We start from the raw sequence: 24,679 nt of genomic DNA on the forward strand, positions 1-24,679 counted from the left end.
TTTTGAGTGAATCTAGTGCTCTTGAATGGTGCCATTGAAGTCCTCCGCAGTACGGATGCAGCATTTGGCAGTGCAAGCTTCTGCCATGCTGCCCTGCCTTTGTGTCTCACACCTCACCTGAAGCTATTATTTGTAATGGTGTGAGGATAGTTCTGTGTCCAGGGCCCTTTTAACTCTTGACATATGTACTGAGATTGCAAATAATTGCCAGTTTTGATGGTGGCGATACAGACCCCAGTCCACTGTGAACTGGACAGGGACTAACAAACTCTTTTTAAGTAGGCCACAGAGCAGTAAAGAAACAGGAGATTGAAAAATATATAGTGACGTACACACATACACACCATATCAAGCAGTTAGTGGGACAAAGGAAGAGGAAGAGAGCAAGAGAGAAAATGTGATGCAGTTCTCACATGGCATTTTTTTTAACCTAATTAGTAACAATGGAGAGTCTTGATTCCCAACTGCATTACTTGACTGGTATTGTGCTCATACAGGATTAGCACAGTAGTGAATGAAGCCCTTATTTTGTAGTCCATAGTCAGGCAAGATTTCTACAGAAGTCAATGGGAGTTTTGCCTGCATAAGGAGTACAAAATCAGGCCCTTAAGATGAAAAATTAGTGGTTCATCCTTCACTATCACAAGATAAGGAATCCAGACAGTACCATGTGCTTCTTGTTTGAGATTTGCCTTTTATCCCACTTCTGTGCTTTCTTGTTCACTAGGCTTGGCAGAATTTGATTTTTTTTTCAATTTTTGATGGTTTTTCTCCATTTTTATTTTTAAGATTTTGTTTTCTATTTTTAACTATGTTTATGTTTACAGTTGGGATAGTAGGGCTGGGGTTAGAGTTGGGGCAGTGCTGACAGTGGGGCTGCAGGGGGCTCTCTGTTCGGCTGACTGGCCAAAGACACCTTGTCCTAGCCCTGTGAAGCAGAGAACCCCCTGACCAGGACTACAAGGAGGACAGGCCCTTGACTGCAGGGTGTTGCTGAACATCTGCTGCCTGGGGACAGCTCCCACGCTCCCGGCTGGTGTGCAAATCAGGCCGTGACAGCAGAGCTGCATAGGGCTACCTGCACAGCTGCAGGGCCGGTGACACCCAGTCCCTGCAGGCATGCCGACTGTTACCGATCGATTTTTTTTTTTTTCGTTGATTTCAGTGCATCAGACAAAAGTAATGTTTACTGACAGTTATGGATTAAAACCAAACCCTGACAAACCTATTTTTAGCCTACAGCTGTCAGCAGAGTCAATACTGCTGTCAGCAGTATTAACATCTTATTTCAACTCGTCCCTTTTGACAGAAGCCCCCAATGCATCCAATTTAAAGATTGTAAGAATGGACAGAACAGCAGGATGTGTGACAGGAGGAGAGGAAATTTACCTTCTTTGTGACAAGGTTCAGAAAGGTAAGAGCCCCAAACTGTCTGGAGTTCTGAATCAGCCCCTTTGATTGGGATTATAAAGTAGCTTTGCTATGTTTCTCATGGACTGTATGCTTAAGGCCTGCAGTGGTGACCTAACATTCAAAGATCCTGTGCCACCACCGCTCCCATTAACTTCAGCCGGATTTGTGAGTTCTCAGCATTTCTGAAAATCAGGCCAGCAGTGATTAGGGCAGCAATTAGTGATCGTGCAGAGCCCACCCATAAGTAATTTGTATGGGAACAGCCTGGAGAGTTGCGGGAAAGAAACTCACGTATCCTTTTCCCTCTCCCCCAACCAGCAGACACTGTCAAGGACACTACGCCAGCCCCTCTGAAGTTTCTGTTCTAACCCTCCAGGCTGCTAGGGTTTGTGAACATGTGCAATCGTGGACCCTATGACCACACCCCTGTGGTGCCCCCAACCCTTTGTATAATGTGTAGTGGGAGCTGCAGGTGCTCAACACTGCCAATAATCAGGCCATATTTATGTAGATGTCAAAGGAAATGAACCTGTAAATAGTTACTACCAGGTATCAGGCTTGTGCAATGTGAGGCATCCTGTGGACTCACAGTAGTAAACATTATTCCTGGAATTAAGTGTTTGCAGGATCAGGCTCTAAATATGGATTTGAATGCCTAATTTAAGATGCTCAAATTTGAACATATTGGCCTTTGTTTTCAATATTCTGGTTTCCAGTTCATAGATGGAAGTAAGCAGAAAAGAAAAATGGGGCTTGGAGTGTTTTAATCTGTAGATTAAAACAGGGACCCACAGATCTACTTTATCTCTACAACAGCATGCACGGTTCTCTACCTGACTGTAGAGTAGAGTTGTTAAATGATTCAGGCATTTTCTATTATTCCACACTGAAGCAGAGAAGGGTGTAGGAGAAGACAGCATACCATGTAGTTCTGTAGGGAATAGAGAAACTGGTGGAGTTTGGGGAAATGTTTTTTTTTCCCTTAACACTGTAAATCCACGGCCTTTCCAGGGGATTAAGTAAAATGTAATTTTTTTCTTAAGTCTGAATAAATGGAAACTCCAAAGTGGGGTTTCCCCTTAGACTGAATGGGGTTTCCCCTGACTCCGTCACTCTCTGAAACCTCTGTGCCCTAGGAAACTTGAATGCACACAGCAACAGCGTTGGAAGGAGTGTTTCTAAATCTGAATGCTGCCCGATTGGGGATCAGGAGGAAGCAGCCCACCTACCCTAAGGCCCCTTCCCATTGCTTAGGAAGATAAAGAGTTCCTGGCCATTAGCCAAAGACAGAAAATGAGCTTTTCATATCTCTCCTCCCCAGGATGCTGAGGAAAGAGTCCTCAGGATGTCCTGCTTTCCCCACCTCTCCAAAGAGGTCTATGCAGAGGGCCCCCAGCCCAACAGAAAAGTCTCTGCCCCTCGCACTGCTTTGTGAAGGGGAGAGGAAATGCATTGCTGGAGAGCACTTAGCTCATGACTGCTGCTGAAAGTAGCTGCTGTCACTCTTAACAGTAGCTGAGAAGTGGCTTTTTGCCAGCAGTAAATAGAACTTCAACCTGAACCGTTCAAGTTTCATTCAGATTTCAGAATTCAGACTGGTGGGGAGGGAGTCCTGTATTTCACACCATAAGTTCTCCCATCCTTACAGTTATTCTGTATCGAGCTACTGCACTAATCCTGTTTAACCATAGAACAGGAAGCAGTGAACCTGATTCTCCACTCACACCAGTTTAAAACAAGAGTAACTCCATTGAAGTCACAAGAATTACATCAGTGTAAAACTGGTGGAAATAAAATCAGAATTCAACCCCTAATAATGTTTATATAAATCTTCCTAAACTTATCGTACTTGAGAGGGGTAAAGTTCTTGATGTTTAATGTATTCTTCTAAATGCAACACATTACCACAGAAAACAAATACTGGGTGAAATTCAGCATTAGAGAGAATTATTTTCCTTTACCAAAAATCTTGTATCGTTGTTTACAGTATGAATTAGTGCTAGGAAAAATATAATCTCCTAAAATCCACTGTTAGAACTGCCATCCACCATATTATTTTTTATTAGAAATTGATTTAACCAAAAGCTTAAAAAAACCCTAGAGGAATTAACACTCTGACACTGTTTGCAGATGATATTCAAATTCGTTTTTATGAAGAGGATGAAAATGGTGGCGTATGGGAAGGCTTTGGAGATTTTTCTCCTACAGATGTACATAGGCAGGTAAGTGACCAAATAGCTGTCATTTGCTAATGGCTTTCAATTCTTTAGCTAGTAGGGCCCCATTTGAACTGATGGCTTAGTAGTGAAAGGCTCTAAATCCCAATACTAATTTTCGCAGTCACCGTCTTCCCTCTGTTACTTCATAAGAATAAATATGACTCGGATTTATTTTAAACTGTAAATCATAGTGCCGATGAAAGGTAGAAACACACTAAAAGGAAATTTGAAAACTATGGTGCGAAAGTAATGGTAAGGGAGAGATGTAAGGCATGTCTATGGAAAAATAGTACAGGGTAAAATGTCTCGAGACCTCCTACAGGAATACTAAGGACACCATGGGAAAAAAGATAAAGCAAGAGAGAAAAATACAATACCCACATGTATTATATATTCATGTATCATGTGACAATTCAAAGTTTTTAAAAGGCATTTAATCTGTAATTAGCTCCGAACTAGAAGTGAAAAATAAAACGTGAATTTATAGTTGTGGTAGCCTTCATGCAAGTGAGATATTCCTCTCAGCTGTAATTAACTAAAATTCCCCCAAATACAAAAAGTTAGATGTAAAGCAATATCTTATTTCAGAAAACTCTATTCCTGACAACCTGCTGATCAATGTTTTTCACAGTTTGCTATTGTATTCAAAACCCCGAAATACAGAGATGTCAATATCACAAAACCAGCATCTGTTTTTGTCCAACTGCGGCGGAAATCTGATCTGGAAACAAGTGAGCCAAAGCCATTTCTGTACTACCCAGAAATCAAAGGTAATTCATTTAACCTGTTCCATGCATTACAAAGGGGAAATATCTTGTTTGTGAAACAGCAGAGTCCTCATGTATTTCCTAATGTTGGGTAATGTTCTTGATCTATGTTTTTTTTACCTCTAGAAAATACTACACTTGTCTGCTCATATTGGGCAGAATTAATGGAAAAACTAGTCAGGGCAGAATGTGTTTACTTTGATATTTTATGTTGGACTGTTGTGCAGTAAACACACAGGTCCCTACAAGGGATTAGTGCCAACAGGTATCTTATACACATAAAATGTATATATGCAGTAGGTGGTGCTTTTTTCCCCGGAGTCACTTCTGAAACAATACTAGAGGTTATTGTACTGCAGGTGCTGCCTTTCAGATGAAAACCAGGGTCCTGACTAGAGCTGGTGAGAAAATAGAAAATATATTTTGCATTTTTCTTTCATTGAAATTTTAGGAATGTTCTGACCAGCTCTAGTCCTGAACACTTGTGTTCATCAAATAACCCCCGGCACCTTTTGCAAGAGGAAGAGTGTTGTGATTGGTGGGGTTTTTTAATTACAATATTGTAAATCTTTTAGGTGAAGTGTAATAGTTGGAAACAGACCTGGTGACTATGTTGTTCAGTGTCAGGAAGCTTACCCACTGGATTAATACTTTTTAAAGACTTGCATGCTGTGAATTAATCTGATTGAATTATAAGGTTGTTCTTCGTGTTCATGTTAGCATTAATAATAAATAGTAATAAAAATATTTGCATTATGGCAGAGCTCAGGGGTCCCAATCAGGGACCAAGGCCCCGTTCTGCTCGGCATCATACTACGCAGATGTAATAAAAAGACAGTAGCTTACAATCTTAAACCCTGATCCAGTAGCATATGCACGTGTGCTTAACTTGAAGCACATGAGTAGTCTCGTTGAAGTCAATGACTACTCATGTGCTTGAAGGCATATGCATAAGCATTTGCAGGATTGAGGATTTAGCTTGAGACAAGAGAAAATAGGTGGACAAAACAGAGACATTGGCGGGGGGGAGTGTGTTATTTATATTTTGGTATAATAAGCAGCAGAAAGTGATGGTTGCTGAGAAATTTCCATGTTCGCTGGTGGATATTTGAATTTAGGTGAACACTATTTTTAGCATCCAGGAATTCCTTGCCCAAATTGTATAGAAACATTTTACAATACTCCAGATCTAGCCCACCAATTTTGAGGCTGACTTTTTTGTAGTTTTTAGAGGGGTGAAAATAATTGAATGATGATTTCTGTAAATGCCTTTTCATAAACTCTGTCCAACATATTATGAAGGCTGGCATTCAGGGATGGTATTCTAGCAACTGTACTCTGCTATTTCCCTGTTGAATAGTGCTCACATGAGCTCAGAAATGTATGTGTTTTTTATTTCCTGGGCCAGATTCATTAGCTGCTTTTTAGGGCTTTCGCTCTTCCTGGGTGTGAGTATATTTGATGCAGGTACACTTATCTACATACTGCATATGTCTGTAAATTGTGCATTCATATATAGACTATTCATTATATTGATTCATACGTTCAATACTTGGGTTTGATGCATTGATCGATACTGTTCTGCATGCAGTTTCCTTATCACACTTGGCATATGCCTGTTAGGAATTATTACATTGTTCGTTGGGGGATATTTTGTTCTTTCCTCAACAGTGTTGCTGGACTTCCTCTTTGCTAGAATTTTTATGTCACTTTTTGACAGCTCCTCTTTTCATGATGTTTCATTTTCTGTATGTTTAACTTTAGAGTGCTGTTTTTTTCCCCAGAGTCTTCGGGATTTTTTTGATGGAGCTGGGGATTCTGTTCTACCTTTATTTGTTGTACTTTGTGTAAGTCTGGTTCTCCTGCTACTGACCTGCATGGGTTTTTTATGTCTTGCTTTAAACTCATTTTTCTTTATGGCCTTTCTGGTACTAAAGTATGCTTCATTTCAGTTGGACCCTGATTCATCACCAAAACGTGGCCTCTTTCTAAAGTGCATTTGCTTGGGAGAGAAAATTGCCCTTTTGTTCCTAATGGGTAAAATTTTCAAAAGCGTATAAGTGACTTAGGAGCCTAATCCCATTTTCAAAAGTGATTAAGGCACTTTGATATGTCTGCCATGTCCAGTCCCAGTCATCTGTATTTGGGTATTGTGGCACCAGCTATAGTATTAGAGAAGCTGTATGGACTTGTGTGCGTGATTTTGTCTTTGGTTCTGTGGTCTGTCTGAGAATGTTGCTTGGTTTGTTACTTACTGGAATGTTTCACCAAGTCTTTCTGTACAAAAATGATTTGTTGTTTGGAGCTGAAAAAGTTTACCCTACTTACAGCACTTCTGATTTCCCCTTAAACTATTGTTTTTTAGTAATGCATTCAGTACCAATGTTCTTTTCTGTCCCCAGCTGATGATAGAAGTGACTCATCCTCTCCTTTTGTTGTTTCTCTTTCATTCTCTCCCTCACCCCAAAACACAGATAAAGAAGAAGTTCAGAGGAAGCGACAGAAGCTTATGCCTAATTTTTCTGATGGTTACGGTGGAGGCAGTGGTGCCGGAGGTGGAGGGGGTGGAATGTATGGAGGCGGAGGAAGTGGTGCTGGCTCAGGTAAAGAGAAAAGATAATTGATCTGAAGCATAAGCTTTAAATTGTAACATGTGTGGTTTGTCCCTCTAAGTCATAGAGAAAGGACGTGCTTATCTGTTATTGAAATTGACATGGCGAATCTCTGTATTTCTATAGGTATAGACAGCCTGAATCTCATTTCACTTACTTTGATGTGGAACCAGTGTAACTCCATTGACTTCAGTGAAGTTACTCCTCATTCTTACTGGTGTGAAATGAGAATCAAAGTTGTAATGTTTTCCGTAAATCCATTCTTTCCTGTGGGAGGCCACATAACCCCCTCATTATTTTTCTTCCTTGAGGTTGTATGTCACAGATCGCTTCCTTCTGGCCAAGGAATCCTTCACACCCCATCATTATCAATGCCAATTAGTTAATGGCAGTCGCTGTTGAGAAATTCGAGGTGGGGGGCTCAGGGCTGGGGCAGGGGATTGGGGTGCAGGGTTGGGGTGTGGACTTACCTCCGGCGGCTCCTGGTCAGCGGTGCAGCCAGGGTGCAGAGGCAGGTTTCCCGCTTGTCCAGGCACCGCGGACCGCGCTGCACCCCGGAAGCGGCCGGCAGCAAATCGGGCTGCTAGGTGGAGATGCGCAAGCGGCTTTGCGTGACTCTTGCCTGCAGGCACCACCCCCCACCCCCGTTCCCATTGGCCGGTTTCCGGCCAAAGGGAGTGCAGAGCCGGTGCTCAGGGTGGGGGCAGCGCGCGGAGCCCCGAGGCCCCACCATCTAGAAGCCAGACCCACTGCTGGCCGCTTCCAAGGTGCAGCGCAGTGTTGGAGCAGGTAAGCACTAGCCTGCCTTAGCTGGGCAGCACCGCCAACAGGACTTTAAACATTCAGGTCGGCAGTGCTGACCAGAGCAACCCAGTATCTGACGTGCCACGACCCAGTACTGGGTCATGACCCAAAGTTTGAAAAATGCTGGTCTAAAGCACGTTATCAGAATAAAAATCCATTATAACTACATTAATTACAATTATTCAGGCAGCATGCCAAGCTGTTCGTTGAGCAGTAGAAGTGGTATGCTACCTCTTAAATTCTGAGAACTGCAGAGATAGAGAATGCGGCTAGCCAGGCATCTAGACTTTCCTTTGATGACATAGAGATAGGAGGTGGGGCTTTCATCCAGAACATGTTATTTTAGTAGGGTGGAAAATCCAAAGGACAAAATACTAAAGGAGCTGCACATGAAATAGTGCTTTTGTCTGAGCATTTGATTTTCACTGTATTGCTTGTTTTTGATCTGGAGAATAATTCCGGTGATTCTTTTTCCTTTTACATTGCTGTTGTTTTTAGGGTACGGTTATCCCTCCTATGGGTATTCTGCTTATGGAGGCATGCCTTTCCACCCAGGCACCACAAAGTCTAATGCTGGAATGAAACATGGTAAGAAACAAAATAGCATGGTTGCCACAGCATAGTTTACCATCTTTGCTTCACTAATCAGCAAATACTGTTAATGACTACCAAAGTGATGGAGCTTGGTTGCTCTAAACTGGACTCAAACAGGATTAAAATATGTGTGTAAACACTCACATGTGCTTACAGTGATCACTAAACGTCAGCATTAGCCAACAGAACCCCTCACTGTTGTCCCAAATACCACAGTTTCCCCTATGATTAGAATAGACAATAATTAGATGGCAAATGGTTACATCTTAATGGTGAACTATATATGCTATTGACTGGATTTGATGTTTATATGCAGCAAAAACTATTTTCCCCAAGGACTTAAAAATTAGCCAATGGACTGTGGCTTCTGTCATTATAGCCCACTGGAGGCCACTTTTTTTAACCTGCAGAATATTTATTTTCCCTGAAAATGAAAAATTTCAGCCTTCAGAAAAACTGTATTATGTGATATCACAGGACGTACCTGTTAAATGAGTACAAATAAACAGCGAGACATTGTACATTGGCTAAGCACAATCAGTGGGATAGATGGTGTTAAAGTGACAGCACCCCAGAGAAAGCACTGAGAAGCATCCTGTTTCTGTGAAGCAAAATGTTTCTGAGGTGCCTTATTGCTCTGGGGGGGGAGAGTGATCTGCAATAGCTCTTTAAAAGATACTGCATTGTCCTTGCTCTTCCCCTCCCCTTTCCAGTGAGTTGTTCCCAGCTGGCCCTTCCTCTCCCTATTGTCTGGCCGAGTTAAGGGAGAGTCACAGTCTGGCCCAACGTGATAAACATGCGTGGCCACCTGAAAAATTAAGTTAACAGTCAGGACAACTCATTCTTTGTGCCCAAAACCAGGGAAAATCAATTCAAACCCCAAAGCCCCAGAGCTTTAGTGAAAAAGACAGATGGGGCCATTTATTTCCAACATCTGTGAGATAAATTATACCATCTGTTACACCAGTGTCAATCTGGAATAATCCTTGTTGGATTTGGTGGAGATACTGCAGACTTGTAACATTGCAACTGAGATCAGAATTCATCCCTACATTTATTGTTAGATAATTGGTTTGTTTAATTTTATACTTTAATATGGGGGTCAGCAAAGTGAAAATCTTAAATAACTTCAGAACAAGTTACATTTCTCTCTGTGTAATGAACTTGAGAGCAGTGACTCTGTAGCATTTATTGATATATGTCCTGATCCAGTGCCAATTGAAGTAAATGGGCATCTTTCCATTGATTTCATTGGGGTGTGAATGAGACCCACAGAGCATTATCATTTGTACAAAAGAATCACAATATCAAAAGACTAATGCTTTTCATTTATGTTGTAAGGAATTTCAAATGATATGGCTGAACAGGATGGGGAAAGCTGCAATAAGCACGACGACAAACCAGATATGAAACATAACACGACAGTGGAAATCACAGAGAGGAGGGAGTCCAGAGTTTGTAGTGGTGATAATAAGGAGGAGGATGTTACTTTGTCATGTACAGCTGGAGTAGCTGAAGCAGATTGTAGGTTACAGGGTAAGTGAACAAATCAGTCTATTTAGGGCTATTCATAGGGCCAATCTCGTATATGGGAGAAGTCTGTGTTAAGGACTGGAAATATCACAAGTTCCCGCTCACAGAGTTTCCATCTTTGCAAGGGTGGGAGGGTTAAAATTTGCTCCTACTTGGAAATGGCAGGAGATCAGTCTCCTAAACCTGGGATCTTCCAAGATCAATGTATGCCAGTGCTATCTATCAGCCCTTGTGTCTCTGCACTGCCTCCCAATGACTCTGTGATCCATTGAAGTCTGTAGAATTACACAGCTTGTAAATCAGCAAAAGGTTTAGTCCTTGATATTTAACAGGCTTCATTGTACGTGTGGAAAGGTGTTATTTCCAAGTATGTAACTGTTGCATCATTGTTCCATGCAAATCTATTTCTAAATTGCATGCGGAGCATTTTATTAAATGTTTAATTTAATATAAACTGCATCCATTGCCAAATAAAGAATAAATTAAACAATCATATCAGCATTGCTTCACAGCCAAGTCTTTATAAAAAAAAAAAACAGAAAAGAGAGAAGGAATGGTTGAAGGAAGTCTTTTTGTAGTAGGATAGCCCTCTGGAGATTACAAATGTACACCTTTGCCTTGTCAAGCTTCCTTTTGCTGATAGTCTGATCAGTCCATATTTTGAGGGTTAGATAGCCAGATTTTCAGACGTCTTGAGTGCCCATAACTCCCATCAAAGTCAACATCTATGAAAACCAGGCCATATGTGTCTTAGATCATTCACTGGAGACATGCTGTTGGTTGGTTGTTATAATAGAAATGACAGATAAGGAACTTGCTTTCCCTGTCCCATGTATAATGTGTTATGTAGCTCTTTCATGCAGAATGCTCCTCCTTTCTGGAATGGAGAAAGGAATATATTATGTTGTGTGCTGGTTGCATTATGTGTCATTTACTATAACAATTAGACAGACATTGGATTGGGAAAACAAGTTCACACAGTCTTAGGGTTTCAGTATTGAAGCCTTCCGTAGGTGGCTTCTTGGCACTTGAGAGATCATGTGGTGCCCTTGAGAGAAATTGCTGCTTGCTGGCTCTGAGAGTCAACTCCTGGGTTAGTTCAGGAAACAAAACTAGTAACTGATGGGTGTGCACTTTCGTGAGGGCGTGATGTTGTCTGTCTGTTTCCAATGAAAGGAAGGGCTCGGATTGATGAATCTAATGGTTGAGTAATAGACAGCACATCAGGAAGCTGATGATTATTTCTTTATCAATTATACAAAAATAAAAAAGAGAGAAACAGGGACTCCCAATTTGTGTGAAGAAATATGCAGAAGAATTGGGTCTGTGAAGTGCACCCATTGAATGTAATCTGCACAGTTTTGACAACTGGGTTTAAAGGAAATGTATCTTCTCTTATTCCAGTGACAATGTAGTAGGCCTTTTCCCAGAGCTCATTATGACAAACCAATGAGGTTTAGTGTCCTGCTTATACAAAAATCTGAAACAGAGTTTGATGAGAAAGAGACCATGTTGCTTGTGGTGTCCTATCTTGACACACATGTTGTGTGTTGATTGGGTTAGCATTAGACACTAAATCTGTTATTTAGTGCTGAGAGGTAGTAATAAGTTATAATTGTCAGGCTAATGATGTGCCTACAGGACCCACTGTCCTCAGCTAGTTGGAATGTCAGCCTGACTCGGGTATCATAGAATCATAGACTATCAGGCTTGGAAGGGACCTCAGGAGGTCATCTAGTCCAACCCCCTGCTCAAAGCAGGACCAATCCCCAGACAGATTTTATAATTATGTAACCCCTAGAGCATGACCTACAGAAAGAACACAGGCATTAATACTGACCACAGTTGAAGAGTCCCTTTTATCCCAAGCATTACAGTGTTATTGTTTACATAGCAAAAGGTCCTGAATTCCTTTCCTCAATGTACACATGTGTGTTTTAGCTGGCAACTACTGTTTTCCTTGCTTGCCCATACTAATTTATTACAAGGGCCCATGAAATCTCACTTCGGAACGGTTAGGAATATAGACTGTCTGGTACAATTGACAGTCCTCTCCAGAATGGTAAATGTGGTTTGAACGTTTGTCTCGCCTCACCCTCTTCCCCATATTCCCATTGAATTGGAGCTGTGGATTTTATTTGGTCAGCAGTTTGTGACTTGGTTCCACTGATGACATACACAAATCTTTCTTTCCTTTTTTTTCCCTGTAGTGTATTGGGTAATTGAAATTGCTGTGGTTATGTTGCTTTGACACTAATCTGAAGATGTTGTTTAATTTAAAAATTCTCTTTGATGTATTTATGAGAGGAGGAAAGATGGTATAATCTTGCGGTTAAGGTACAGGACTGGCCGTTGAGACATGAGCTTGATTCTTGGCTCTACCACAGATTTTCTGTGTGACCTTTGACATCAGTTAACCTTCCTTTTCCTCAGTTTCCTCATTTAAACTACGAAGGTGATGTGTCATGAGGCTACATTTATTAGTGTTTGTAGAGCAATTTGAGATGCTGAGAATGAACCACAGAAACATGAAGTATTTCAAAGTTCTGTGAGCAGGCTGTCTTCCCAAACTGCTCTCAGATATAATCCACTAGTATGCATAGTTCAAATTTACCCCCTTTACAGAGTGCAGCTCAAGTCTTCTCCCCAGATGTGGTTGCTCCTAGGATTCCTCTCCCCTGGCTATTCAGTCCATACACTAGTTCATCTTTCTAGAGAGCCACTACCTCCATCTGTACATCTATATGTGGTAATTAGCTGTAGGAGCCTCTGTGAGTCAGCAGAATGTACTTAACAGTATGCGCTTAACATTCGCCAGGCAGAATCAACACCTGCTGAATGGTGTGAAGTGCTTCAGGAAAACCCTGCCAGCCTGTTACAAGCCCCACACCTGTTGTGTTATACCTGGACATTGCACTGAGATAATTTGTAACTCTGATGAGCGCAATAATTTGTGTTGCAGATGATCTGTTCCTGGAGAAGGCAATGCAGCTTGCTAAACGTCATGCCAATGCTCTTTTTGACTATGCTGTAACTGGTGATGTGAAGATGCTACTTGCTGTTCAGCGACATCTTACTGCCGTCCAGGATGAAAATGGTGACAAGTAAGTCACTACTGGGTGAGGCCTGGATTTATTGAGTTGAACATTTCTGTCCCTTATTCCACAGGAGGGTGATCAGCTCATTCTTGTCATCAGCTCTTGGGGGCAGTCATGGATCATTGTGGTAGGAGTTTACTAATCAGATAAATATTTTTCACCATCACATCCCTACCTGCCCATTGCCTCACCTTTTAGAGTGTTCCCTCATTACATCTCCAAGGATGTCATTCATTACAATAAATTCATGTAGCACAGTATTTATTATTACCAATCCAGTTAATTTGTGTTTGTAAAGCACCTTGAGATTCTTGGCTTTAAATCACTAAGACACAAATGACTATTCTTATTATGCGTGACCCTTCACTGTGGGCACTGAGGGTGAAATCCAACTCAGTGCAGAGGGCCCACACAACACCCTGCACTCCATTTAATCCCATATACTAAAGTGGAGCTTAAGGTGCAGTTTGTTGTTCAATGAAAAGTGACTTTGTAGAAATAATATCCTGGGGTTCCATGCTGATTGTCTCTCAGTGAGACCACACTCAATTTGCTCAGTTTATTCCCCTGATCACCAGTAGTAAAAATTCTGTAGACCTAAATTTTGCCCTCGCTTATACCTGTACAGTCCCATTGCCTTCAGCGGTTGCACAGATGTAAGTGGCAACAGAATCTGGCTCTGTAGTCAGAACTTATTTAGCACTCCTGTTTGATCATGTTTGAGCCAAAGTAGAATCCAGCTCACTCCTCAGTTGCATTGACTCCGCAGTGCTAAAAGGAATAAAATGTAGTGAGAAACCTACTTTTTCAAAACTAAATTCAGTAGATGCAACTCTGAATACAGGCCAAGAGCAAATCTATTGAATAAGAAATTACCATGTTTCACTGCAATTTTTCAAAGGATGACTGTATTTTAAATGGCATGAAGGGCTTGGGATGGTGATTTCCTCTAAATTGAAGCATAACATACTGTAGAAGCTGTTCAGAGCTGACAGTCTGTAGCTGCCACATGAGAAATTACACTTGACAAATACATACTATCAAGTGGTTTGATAACCTAGTGGGAGGCTGCTGTTTTTGTTCCAGTTTCTGTGAAAATGGATTTCAGATTACTGAAAAAGCAAGGAACACTAAGTGTTTCAAAATGATAGCTAATTTATTATTAGAGACAGTGGTTATTTTAAAGCACTTTGCTTGCCCAATTTTGGGCAATCCAATGTCTGTTTTGAAGACAACAGGAATAAGAATGAGCAGGAACCAGCAATAAAATTGTTAGAACTTTTGGTGATACATTTTCTGGGTGAAATGAGTTGTTAGTCTCAGTCCAGTTGCCACTTAACTTATTGACAGTTTCAGCAAAGGCAAAGAACTGAATGATCCATGGAAAATAAACTACCTAGAGGCAATCCTTCTGGATCAAGATTGTGACCCACGACGTGGGAGCTTACACTGCTGCCCCCATGCTGTAGCTGTCATGGGGATAAATAGTAGATTTCAGTCTCCAGGATCTTGAGACCTAGTTCCTTTCCTGAGTGCTCAGTTCATGTACACACTTCAGAAATATCAAATAAAATAGCAAACTCTTGATGATTATGGCTGCCAGCTTTCTTGCAAGAGTTGTTTTACAGCACAGAACTACAGACTCTAGGATCAATGCCCATCGTCTTTCTACTAAAATCTGTTAACAAATCTGATTGCCTTTAATAAAAATATGTAACTGATGAAAGTATCTTTAAATTACCCTAAATTTTTTTAAATATTTTGAATTTGAATTCTGAGATAAAAATAAAAACTCCTTTAATAAATTTAGTAACAAACTTCAAGAAAGACAATTGTACTGAATACCCACAATTCCCTGGATATCTGGTGGCCTTGTGACCTTGTGCCTTGCACTGCAGTGCCAAAAGATACATTATTAAAGCTGCCCACCTTATTAGACCATTCAATGAATTAGTGGATTTTTCACGGAATATATATTCAACAATTCTTTACAGAGCTAATTGCAGTTACAGGGTAGAATAATGGGTTTAAACTGCAGCAAGGGAGGTCTAGATTGGACATTAGGAAAAAGTTCCTAACTGTCAGGGTGGTTAAACACTGGAACAAATTGCCTAGGGAGGTTGTGGAATCTCCGTCTCTGGAGATATTTAAGGGTAGGTTAGATAAATGTCTACTAGGGATGGTCTAGGCAGTATTTGGTCCTGCCATGCGGGCAGGGGACTGGACTCGATGACCTCTCGAGGTCCCTTCCAGTCCTAGAATCTATGAATCTATGAATCTATGAATAATAATATTCGGAGAAGGAAAGAGAAATAAGGACTGAAGGGCAGAGGAGAAGCAGTATGTTTGAGATATGAATATAGGCAGACTGTCAGTGTTATAAGAAGTCTGTTCCATTTGGGAAGAGCTGCAGAGGAGGCAGCTCTTGTATAGGAGTGGCGAGACTGTAAGAGGAGCCCAGTGCTAGACAAGTGGAGAAAGAAAGGGAAGAAGTAGCACAGTATTGCCAACCCCAAATGTTCTAAATTAATGAGCCAGCCCCCACCCCTCAAATCATGAGATTGGCTTTAAATAGTACATCTGGGGAGGGGGTGTTTACCTTCTGATTTCTGAACTTTTTGGGTGCACTACAGTCACTGTTTCAAACTTTCCTCCATAACCATGAGGGCGAGAAACTTTGTTTTTAATTAAAGCTCAGATTTGCCCTTATTAGAATGACTTCAGGAGCCGGGGACTTAAGAAATATTATATATTGCAAGAGACACAGTAAAACCTGAGAGTCAGCCACAGAAGAGAGGTTCAGAAATTAGACCAGAGCAAGTCCAGGCAGGGTTTCAAAACAAGGAGGACAGTTTTGAACTGAATCTGGAAATGAACGGAGGAGCTGTTTAAGGTATTTTACAGTTTGGGTGATAGGATTGTACTTCTTTGATGCTGTTACAATGTTGAGAGAGCTGGGACTTGGGAAGAGAGTAGAAAATGGAGTTATAATAGACTGAGTGGTCTTGTCTTGTGTGGTCACTTACATATTAAAGGGTTTTTCCCTTGGGTGTGACATCTCCAGCTAACTTTGAGTCTGGGGGTCCTTAGTCACCTTCTTTATGAAAATGAAGAAAAGAAAAAATGACAAAGTTGGGGAAATCCCCATGGGAAAATCTGCTTTAGTTACACAGAATCCTGTGGAAATTCTGTATGCAAGTTCTGAAAGTGTGAAACTTTTCATGTGCTTTATGCTTCTAAAACAGTGGTGGGCAACCTGCGGCTCACGGGCCGGAGGTTGCCCACCGCTGTTCTAAAATATTCCAGACTTTTTAACACACTGTAAATCAGCGTCTCTATGATCCAAAGCTTGCTATAAATAATACTAGATTTGGAGTAGGAGTCACATTTACACTCATGCCGTAACATTCCCCCCACTGGTTCTGTGCTAATTTTGAATTAAAATTAACAACTAGGTTATTGATTGAAAAATTTAAAGAGGGAGGGAATAATCTTCTTTATACAATACACTGTCTTTTTAATCCCACTCTATTTTGTGCACTAAGGCAGGTATTTAAGCCTTGGATTTCAGATGTGAAACCTCATTTCCACTGAAATCAATGGGAAATAGGTACCTAAATACCTTTGAAGATCTGGACCTTAGAGCCCAATTGAGCTGTCAGGACAATAAATGGAAAAACACCTGTTGTTGTCAATGGGAATTGGATCAGAACCTTATTGAAAATTAATTTTTGCAATTAAAGTGAACTTGGTTTTGTTTGGTTTCATTTCAGTGTCCTTCACTTAGCAATTATCCACCTTCATTCTGACCTGGTGAGAAACCTCTTAGACGTGGTGCTGGATTTTAATTCTGATGACATCATCAATATGAGAAATGACCTTTATCAGGTATGCCAGAATGCAGTGATAAGTGATGTTAATCATTCAACTGGTAACAGAAATTTTCTGCAACTTATTTTTTCCTTTTATCTATCACACAAAACCCAAGTAAAACTATAATGCAAACAGTTCAGAAATTCATAGACGGTGGGACACAATGACAGACTGAAAGGTGGTAACAGAGCGTGCATACTCTTATTGGTGCATATGTGTAACTTCAAGCATTGTTACGGAATATGTGTTTATTGTAGAACAGAACCCATATTTTATGCCATTTATCGTGTTTTCTGGTCAGTCTCTTTTTACCAGACTTCTCTGTTACTAAACTAGTGGTATCAATCGCGGTGTGCCAGCCTTGTCAACATGTTTTGAGCTTTCAAATACCATGCTTCTTCAGGCTGGCAGATCAGTTGCTGGGTCATGTATAGGCAGAAAGGGGCATGTGTAACAAATAATGCACTTTAAAGTAGCCACTTCAAGTCAATATCAGCACCCAGAAACAGAGCTCAGAGATTCCCCTTTCCTTTCCTGGTTCACGTGTGCAAAAAGAGAGATGCTTAACCCCATACTGTCTTCATTTAGAGAAGAATTGTTAGGTCCTGGAAGCATGAGCCTGAAACTTTCACATCCCCAGCCCAGACATGTTCTAGAAAGAACTGTGGAAATCCTCCTATAAAGGGTCTGTTTCCATATCCCCTACTATAAACACAAAAGGTCTATGCCTGCTAGATAAAACACATAATACCCCCTGGTAGAGGTGCACCAATGGTAGCAAGAAAGAAAAGCAGACAAGGCTCAGGCAATGTTACTGTTTTATCTAACTACACTCAGAGCTGCACCAGTAAAGCGTTTCAGGTCTGATTTTTCCCTATTTAGATAAGCCCAAAGGGCTTGATTTTTCACTGTCTTGTGCCTTTTGTAGTTATTTTCACTGGTGTAAAGTGAGTCTAACATTGGTGTAAATGAGTAGAGAATTCTGGTTTGATAGTGTTTTACACCCACTCCCTTTCTACAGATAGAATGGCTATTCAAGGAACAAGGCGGTAGTAGGTATCAGGTTCTTAGCATCTACAACAATCCCTATTTAAACCTTCAAAGTCTCCTTAGAGTGGGTATTTTGTAAACCAAAATCTGGAGAGGGTGAAATACTTTAAATCTACAGTATAGGCTGGGACTTCATGACAATACAAATATATTAGAAATGGATTTGTACATATGCTCCAGAAATAACTAACAACTCCAGACGGTGTTTCTGTACTGATGATTCTGGTGACATTCACAAACAACTGTAGCCTCACCCCTGTAGTTTACATTATCACTAGACTCTTGGGATGGAATTAATCATTTTTTATGCATAGTTGAGTATATTCCTTAATATAGTAATCAGAATATGAAGTTGGATTTGGGCTTGATTTTGCTTTTGTATTATATGATATTATATTTTATATTTTTTAAAGGCTAAGAATCTGATTTCCCTCACAGTAAGAAGACTCACTGTACAAATACAATAATATCTGTAACAAAGGTTCAGCATGATGCTGTTTACCCACCAGAATGTCACTGCTGCAGTATACAGCCCCTCCTGTTGAAGTATGAACACAAATCTTAGTTAGAGGCAGTAAAAGCCTTGAAGTCTAATGTTGGGGTTGCAGCTGGTAGCATTGCCATACTAATGGAGACCATGCAAATTACATCACCTACCTAGACAGACATTATATAAATGCAACATTCTTCTCTGCTTTGTCAGTTTTTAAAAAGAAAACCGCAGATTTACATTTAATATGCCTAGTCATTTTAAAGGATTTAAGGGACATCACCTTGGAGTTTTTCCTAGGAATGGAATCAGCAGAGTGGTTCAGCTACAGATGGGAAGGCTGGATTTGGGTTTATACTCCCTGTGTGACACAGAACTCAGGTCTTTTTGGGTCCAGGCAAGCACAGGGATTGGTTTTAGGCCAGAGAATCCATTTCCACGTGGATCCTTTCACTTCCTCAGTCCTCCACCCTGTGCAACTCCCTTAAAGCTCGACTACTTGGTCTGGACAATAGGGAGTGGATTTGCCTCTTAGAACCCAGTCCTTGCACACACAAAGCTCCCATTGACTTCGCTGGGAGTTTTGAGAGCCTGAGAAATGAATGATCAGGCACTTAATCTGAATGCTGATACTGGGCTATGGGAATTGTATGTCCTTTAAGTACAAGTATGAATCGTGTTCAAAGTTCAGTGGAAGGAAATATATACTAATTTGCATCTAGTATTTCAATTATCGTAGTACCTTTTTGTGTAAGAATAAAACATTAAAATTATGGATCACTGTGAGTAATTTTTAAGAGGCTTCTATGAAAATGACATGTATGTTGCTCACTTTCTTGTGGTTACTTCTCCCTCCCTTTTCTAGGCACCATTGCACTTGGCAGTTATCACAAAGCAGGCAGATGTGGTAGAGGACTTGCTAAGGGCTGGAGCTGATGTCAGCCTTCTGGATCGACATGGCAATTCTATCTTGCATCTAGCTGCCAAAGAAGGAGATGACAAGATTTTAAATATACTCCTTAAGCATGAGAAGACATCTCCAATGATCAACCATTCAAATGGGGAAGGTACAGAAGGATCACAGCCATTTTTATATTATCTCTTGGACAAGCATATTAATTATGCTTCCAGTTCCACATGCAGGGCCAGTTAGACAGAATTGCAGGGTCTCAATGTTCAGAGAGAGGATGGTGTTTGGAGGAGGGATTTAGGTTTAGTAGGAACTGGAGAACCTTTTGGGAAAGAAGGAACCTATATAGGAAGGATGGGCTCCACCTAAACCAAAACAGAACCAGATTGCCGGCGTGTAAAATTTAGAAAGTCATAGAGGAGTTTTTAAACTAAGAGCTGGGGGAAAGCCGACAGGTATGGAGGAGCACACGGTTGAGACAGGCACATCCCTTAGGGAAGGATTTATTAAAGAGGATACTCTGTATCCTAGTAAAGAGGAGATGGTAGAAGTTGATGAAGTACAGGTAGGAACTGAAGAGAAACAGTCAAACAAAAAGAAGTCCCATTCAATTACATCACATGAAGGCAGAAAATTAAATGTTAACAAATTTTATAAGTTGTTCTATACAAATTCAAGAAGTCTAAATAGTAAGATGGATGAACTTGAATGCCTGTTATTAAATGAGGATATTTATATAATAGTCATCACAGAAACTTGATAGAATGATGATAATCAATGGGACATAGTAATACCAGAGTACAAAATATATAGGAATGACAGAGTAGGTTGTACTGGTAGCGACCGAGGCACTCTATGTGAAAGAAAGCATAGTCAAAAATAGTAAAAATCTTAAATAAATCAAACTGTACCATAGAATCTCTATGGATAGAAATTCCATGCTTGAATAATAAGAGTATAGCAGTAGGAATATACTACCAACCACCTGACCAGAATGGTGACTGTGATTGTAAAATGCTCAGGGAGAATAGAGAGGTTACAAAAACAGAAAATCTAGTAATAATGGGGGATTTCAACTATCCCTATATTGACTTGGAACATTTAACCTCAGGATGGGATGTAGATATAAAATTTCATTGTACTCTTCAGTAGTGACAATGAACTGACATTAGAATAACTGTTGCTACACCTAAGAGTTTATGGACGATCCGGATTAATGGAATACATGGAACTGGGCTATAGAAATCTAGGGGGCCCTAGTTGTCATGGCATAATGTATGAAATCTGATACATTAAATATTACAGGAGACTAAGGTCCAGGTTTTATAAAGATAAGCCATTGTCCAGGCCTTTTAAGAACAGAACGGCCATACTGGGTCAGACCAAAGGTCCATCCAGCCCAGTATCCTGTCTGCCAATAGTGGCCAATGCCAGGTGCCCCAGAGGGAGTGAACCTAACAGGTAATGATCAAGTGATCTCTCTCCTGCCATCCATCTCCACCCTCTGACAAACAGAGGCTAGGGACACCATTCCTTACCCATCCTGGCTAATAGCCATTAATGGACTTAACCTCCATGAATTTATCTAGTTCTCTTTTAAACCCTGTTATAGTCCTAGCCTTCACAATCTCCTCAGGCAAGGAGTTCCACAGGTTGACTGTGCACTGTGTGAAGAAGATCATTTTCTTATCCGTTCAAATTTCCATTATATTTTATCTTTAGGATATTAGAATCTTATTGCTTTAACTAGTTTATTCCTTTTTTCTTTGGAAGGGATTAAAGAGAGTCACTGTTCTTTATAATACACAGAAAATGTATTTTTAACATATGCATTCCTATTAAAGGTTTTTAAAAGTGGCACCATTCTAGACACCATTAATGATTGCTGCTTGGAGCAGCTAGTTTTGGAACCCATAAGTGGGGAGAGACAATTCTTGATTTAGTCCTAAGTGGCGCACAGGATCTGGTCAAGAGGTGACTATAACTGAACCTCTCCGTAATGACAACTATAGTGTAGTTAAATGCAACATACTTGTAGGGGGGAAATACCAAAGAAACCCACCACAGTAGCATTTAACTTCAAAAAGGGCAACTACACAAAAATGAGGAGGCCAATTAAACAGAAATTAAAAGGAACAGTCACAAGAGTGAAATGCCTGCAAGCTGCATGGGAACTTTTAAAAAACATCATAATAGAGGCTCAAACTATAGGTATACCCCAAATTAAAAAAAAAAAAACAGTAAGTGGACCAAAAAAATGCCACCACGGCTAAACAACAGAGTAAAAGAGGCAGTTGGAGAAAGAAAGGCATCTTTTGAACATTGGAAGTCAAATCCTATTGAGGAAAATATAAAGGAACATAAAATCTGGCGAGTTAAATGTAACATTGTAATTAGGCAAGCCAAAAAAGAATTTGAAGAGCAACTAACAGAAGACACACAAATTTATAGCACAAATTTTGTTTAAGTACATCAGAAACAGAAAGTCTGCCAAACAGTCAAGAGGACCACTGGACAATCAAGGTGCTAAAAGAGCACTCAAGGAAGACCAGGCCATTGCAGAGTAGCTAAATTAATTCTTTGCATCAGTCTTCACTGTAGAGGGTGTGATGGAGATTCCCACATCTGAGCCGTTCTTTTTTTAGGTGACAGATCTAAAGAACTGCCCCAGATTGAGATGTCAATACAGGAGGTTTTGGAACAAATTGATAAATTAAACAGTAATAAATCACCAGGAGCAGATGGTATTCACCCAAGAGTTCTGAAGGAATTCTAATATGCAGTTACAGAACTACTAACTGTGGTATATAACCCATCATTTAAATCACCCTTTGTACCAGATGACTGGAGGATAGCTAATGTAATGCTGATTTTTTTAAAAAGTCTCTAGAGGCAATCCTGGCAATTACAGACTGGTAAGCCTAACTTCAGTACCAGGCAAATTATTTGAAACTATAGTAAAGAAAAGAATTATCAGACACATAGATGAACATGGTACGTGGAGAAAAGTCAACATGGTTTTTGTATAGGGAAATCATGCAACATCAATCTATTAGAATTCTTTAAGGGGGTCACCAAACATATGGAGAAGGGTGATTGTATAGGGTACGTGGACTTTCAGAAAGCCTTTGGCAAAGTCCCTTACCAAAGACTCTTGAGCAAAGTAGGCAGCCATGGGATAAGAGGAAAGGTCCTCTCATGGATCAGTAACTGGTTGAAAGATAGGAAACATCAGGTAGGAATAAACTGCCAGTTTTCCTGGTGGAGAGAGGTAAATAGTGGGCTCCCCCAAAGGTCTGTACTGGAACCAGTACTGTTCAACATACTTATAAACGATCTGGAAAATGTGGGAAACAGTCATGTGCCAAAGATCATTGATGATACAAAATTATTCAAGATAGTTAATTCCGAAGCAGACTGTAAGAGATACAAAGGGATCTCACAAAGCTGGATGACAACTAAATGGCAGATAAAATTCAGTGTTGATAAATTCAAAGTAATGTACATTGGAAAACGTAATCCCAAGTAAACATACAAAATTATGAAGTCTAAATTAGCTGTTACAGCTCAAGAAAGAGATCTTGGAGTCATTTTGGATAGTTCTCTGAAAACATCTGCTTAGCTAACAGAATGTTAGGAACCATTAGGAAAGGGATAGATAGTAAGACAGCAGATATCATAATGCCACAATATAAATCCATGATACACCCACGCCTTTAATACTGCATGCAATTCTAGTCACCCCATGTCTAAAAAGATATATTAGAATTGCAAAAAGTGCATAAAGGGACAATAAAAATCTTTGGGGCATGGAACAGCTTCCATGTGAGGAGAGATTAAGAAGACTGGGACTTTTCAGCTTGGAAAAGAGACAATTAAGAGGGGATATGATAGAGGTCTATAAAATCATGATGGGTGTGGAGAAAGTGAATAAGAAAGTGTTGTTTACTCCTTCACATATCACAGGAACAAGGGGTCATCCAATGAAATTAATAGGCAGCAGGTTTAAAAGGAACAAAAGGAAATATTTCTTCACACAGTGCACAGTCAACTTGTGGAACTCCTTGCCATGGGATTTTGTGAAGGTCAAAAGTATAACTGGGTTAAAAAAGAATTAGATAAGTTCATGGCGGATAGTTCCATCAACGGCTATTAGCCAAGATGGTCTGGGACACAACCCCATACTATGGGTGTCCCTAAATCTCTGATTGCCAGAAGCGGGAGCTGGATGACAGGGGATGTATCACTCAATAAATTGCCCTGTTATGTTCATTCCATCTGAAGAATCTGGCAGACAGGATACTGGGCAAGATGGACCATTGGTCTGACCCAGTATGGCCATTCTTATGTTCTTACATTCTAATTTTTAATACATATTACAAAGATGGATAAACTTTGTACTAGTGCTGTTCATAGCTATGTTCACTGCTCACAATTTTCCACTCTTGCTTTTTCTCTCTCTCTCACACACACACAGGAGAGAGAGAGAATAACAAAACATATTTCATAAAGATTCATTTTATATGTATTCAGATGGAGTGTTATAAAAACTTATTACCACAATTTTTCCATATTTGTCAGTGTTCATGTATATTTTGTTCTGTAGGTCTCAATGTGATTCACATGGCAGTGATGGCAAATAGCATGCCTTGTCTCAGACAGATGATTGCTGCTGGAGCTGACGTCAATGCTCAGGAACAAAAGTCCGGGCGAACTGCGTTGCATCTGGCTGTCGAACAAGAGAACATCTCTTTGGCAGGCTGCCTTCTCCTTGAGGTGAGTGCCGTGTGGGCATAATTGTTTTTTGTAGTTCATTTCTCTTTGCTATTTAAGAAAGCTTTATGATAAATTCCAAAGAGCTTCATGTTTTTGTTGCTTACCCTGGTTGGTAGAATGGCAAACAAACACTGTAATAATGAACAATAACAGTAATAGTTTGTTTAGCACTGATAGTGAGCTTGGTGCAGTGCCTGAGGAATTTACAGTCCAAGATCCTGATCCTGCAAAGACATGTGCACATGCTTAACGTGTACTGTGAATAATCATACTGAATCTAATGGAATTACTCACAAGTGTAAAGTTAAGCACATCATCTTTGGAGGGTTGGGGCATAAGCAGACAAACAAGACAGAGAACATACTTTGTGTGTGTGCGTGTACACCCATACACATATACTCAGTCATATCCTGCTCCCATTCAAGAGCAAAATTCCAGTTGATTTCAGTGGACACTGGTTTGGATCCATGATAGAAATATCATAGAATCACAGAAGATTAGGGTTGGAAGAGACCTCAGGAGATCATCTAGTCCCACCCC

The 24,679-nt window shown here is 40.3% G+C and overlaps 1 protein-coding gene across 2 annotated transcripts in view; it reads left to right on the forward strand.

Annotated features, from left to right (window-relative positions):
* NFKB1 (nuclear factor kappa B subunit 1) overlaps nucleotides 1-24,679 on the forward strand; it is a 79,375-nt gene that overhangs the window by 46,783 nt on the left and 7,913 nt on the right. For both annotated transcript variants that reach the window (XM_054029174.1, XM_054029173.1), the window contains exons 9-18: nucleotides 1,310-1,414; nucleotides 3,544-3,635; nucleotides 4,264-4,402; nucleotides 6,874-7,002; nucleotides 8,314-8,403; nucleotides 9,751-9,945; nucleotides 12,905-13,046; nucleotides 16,814-16,928; nucleotides 19,319-19,520; nucleotides 23,970-24,139. In XM_054029174.1, coding sequence (XP_053885149.1) covers nucleotides 1,310-1,414; nucleotides 3,544-3,635; nucleotides 4,264-4,402; nucleotides 6,874-7,002; nucleotides 8,314-8,403; nucleotides 9,751-9,945; nucleotides 12,905-13,046; nucleotides 16,814-16,928; nucleotides 19,319-19,520; nucleotides 23,970-24,139 — 1,379 coding nt within the window. The remainder of the gene's footprint in view (nucleotides 1-1,309; nucleotides 1,415-3,543; nucleotides 3,636-4,263; nucleotides 4,403-6,873; nucleotides 7,003-8,313; nucleotides 8,404-9,750; nucleotides 9,946-12,904; nucleotides 13,047-16,813; nucleotides 16,929-19,318; nucleotides 19,521-23,969; nucleotides 24,140-24,679) is intronic.

The sequence above is a fragment of the Malaclemys terrapin genome, chromosome 5 (assembly GCF_027887155.1).
Source record: "Malaclemys terrapin pileata isolate rMalTer1 chromosome 5, rMalTer1.hap1, whole genome shotgun sequence".
Classification (NCBI taxonomy): Eukaryota; Metazoa; Chordata; order Testudines; family Emydidae; genus Malaclemys; species Malaclemys terrapin.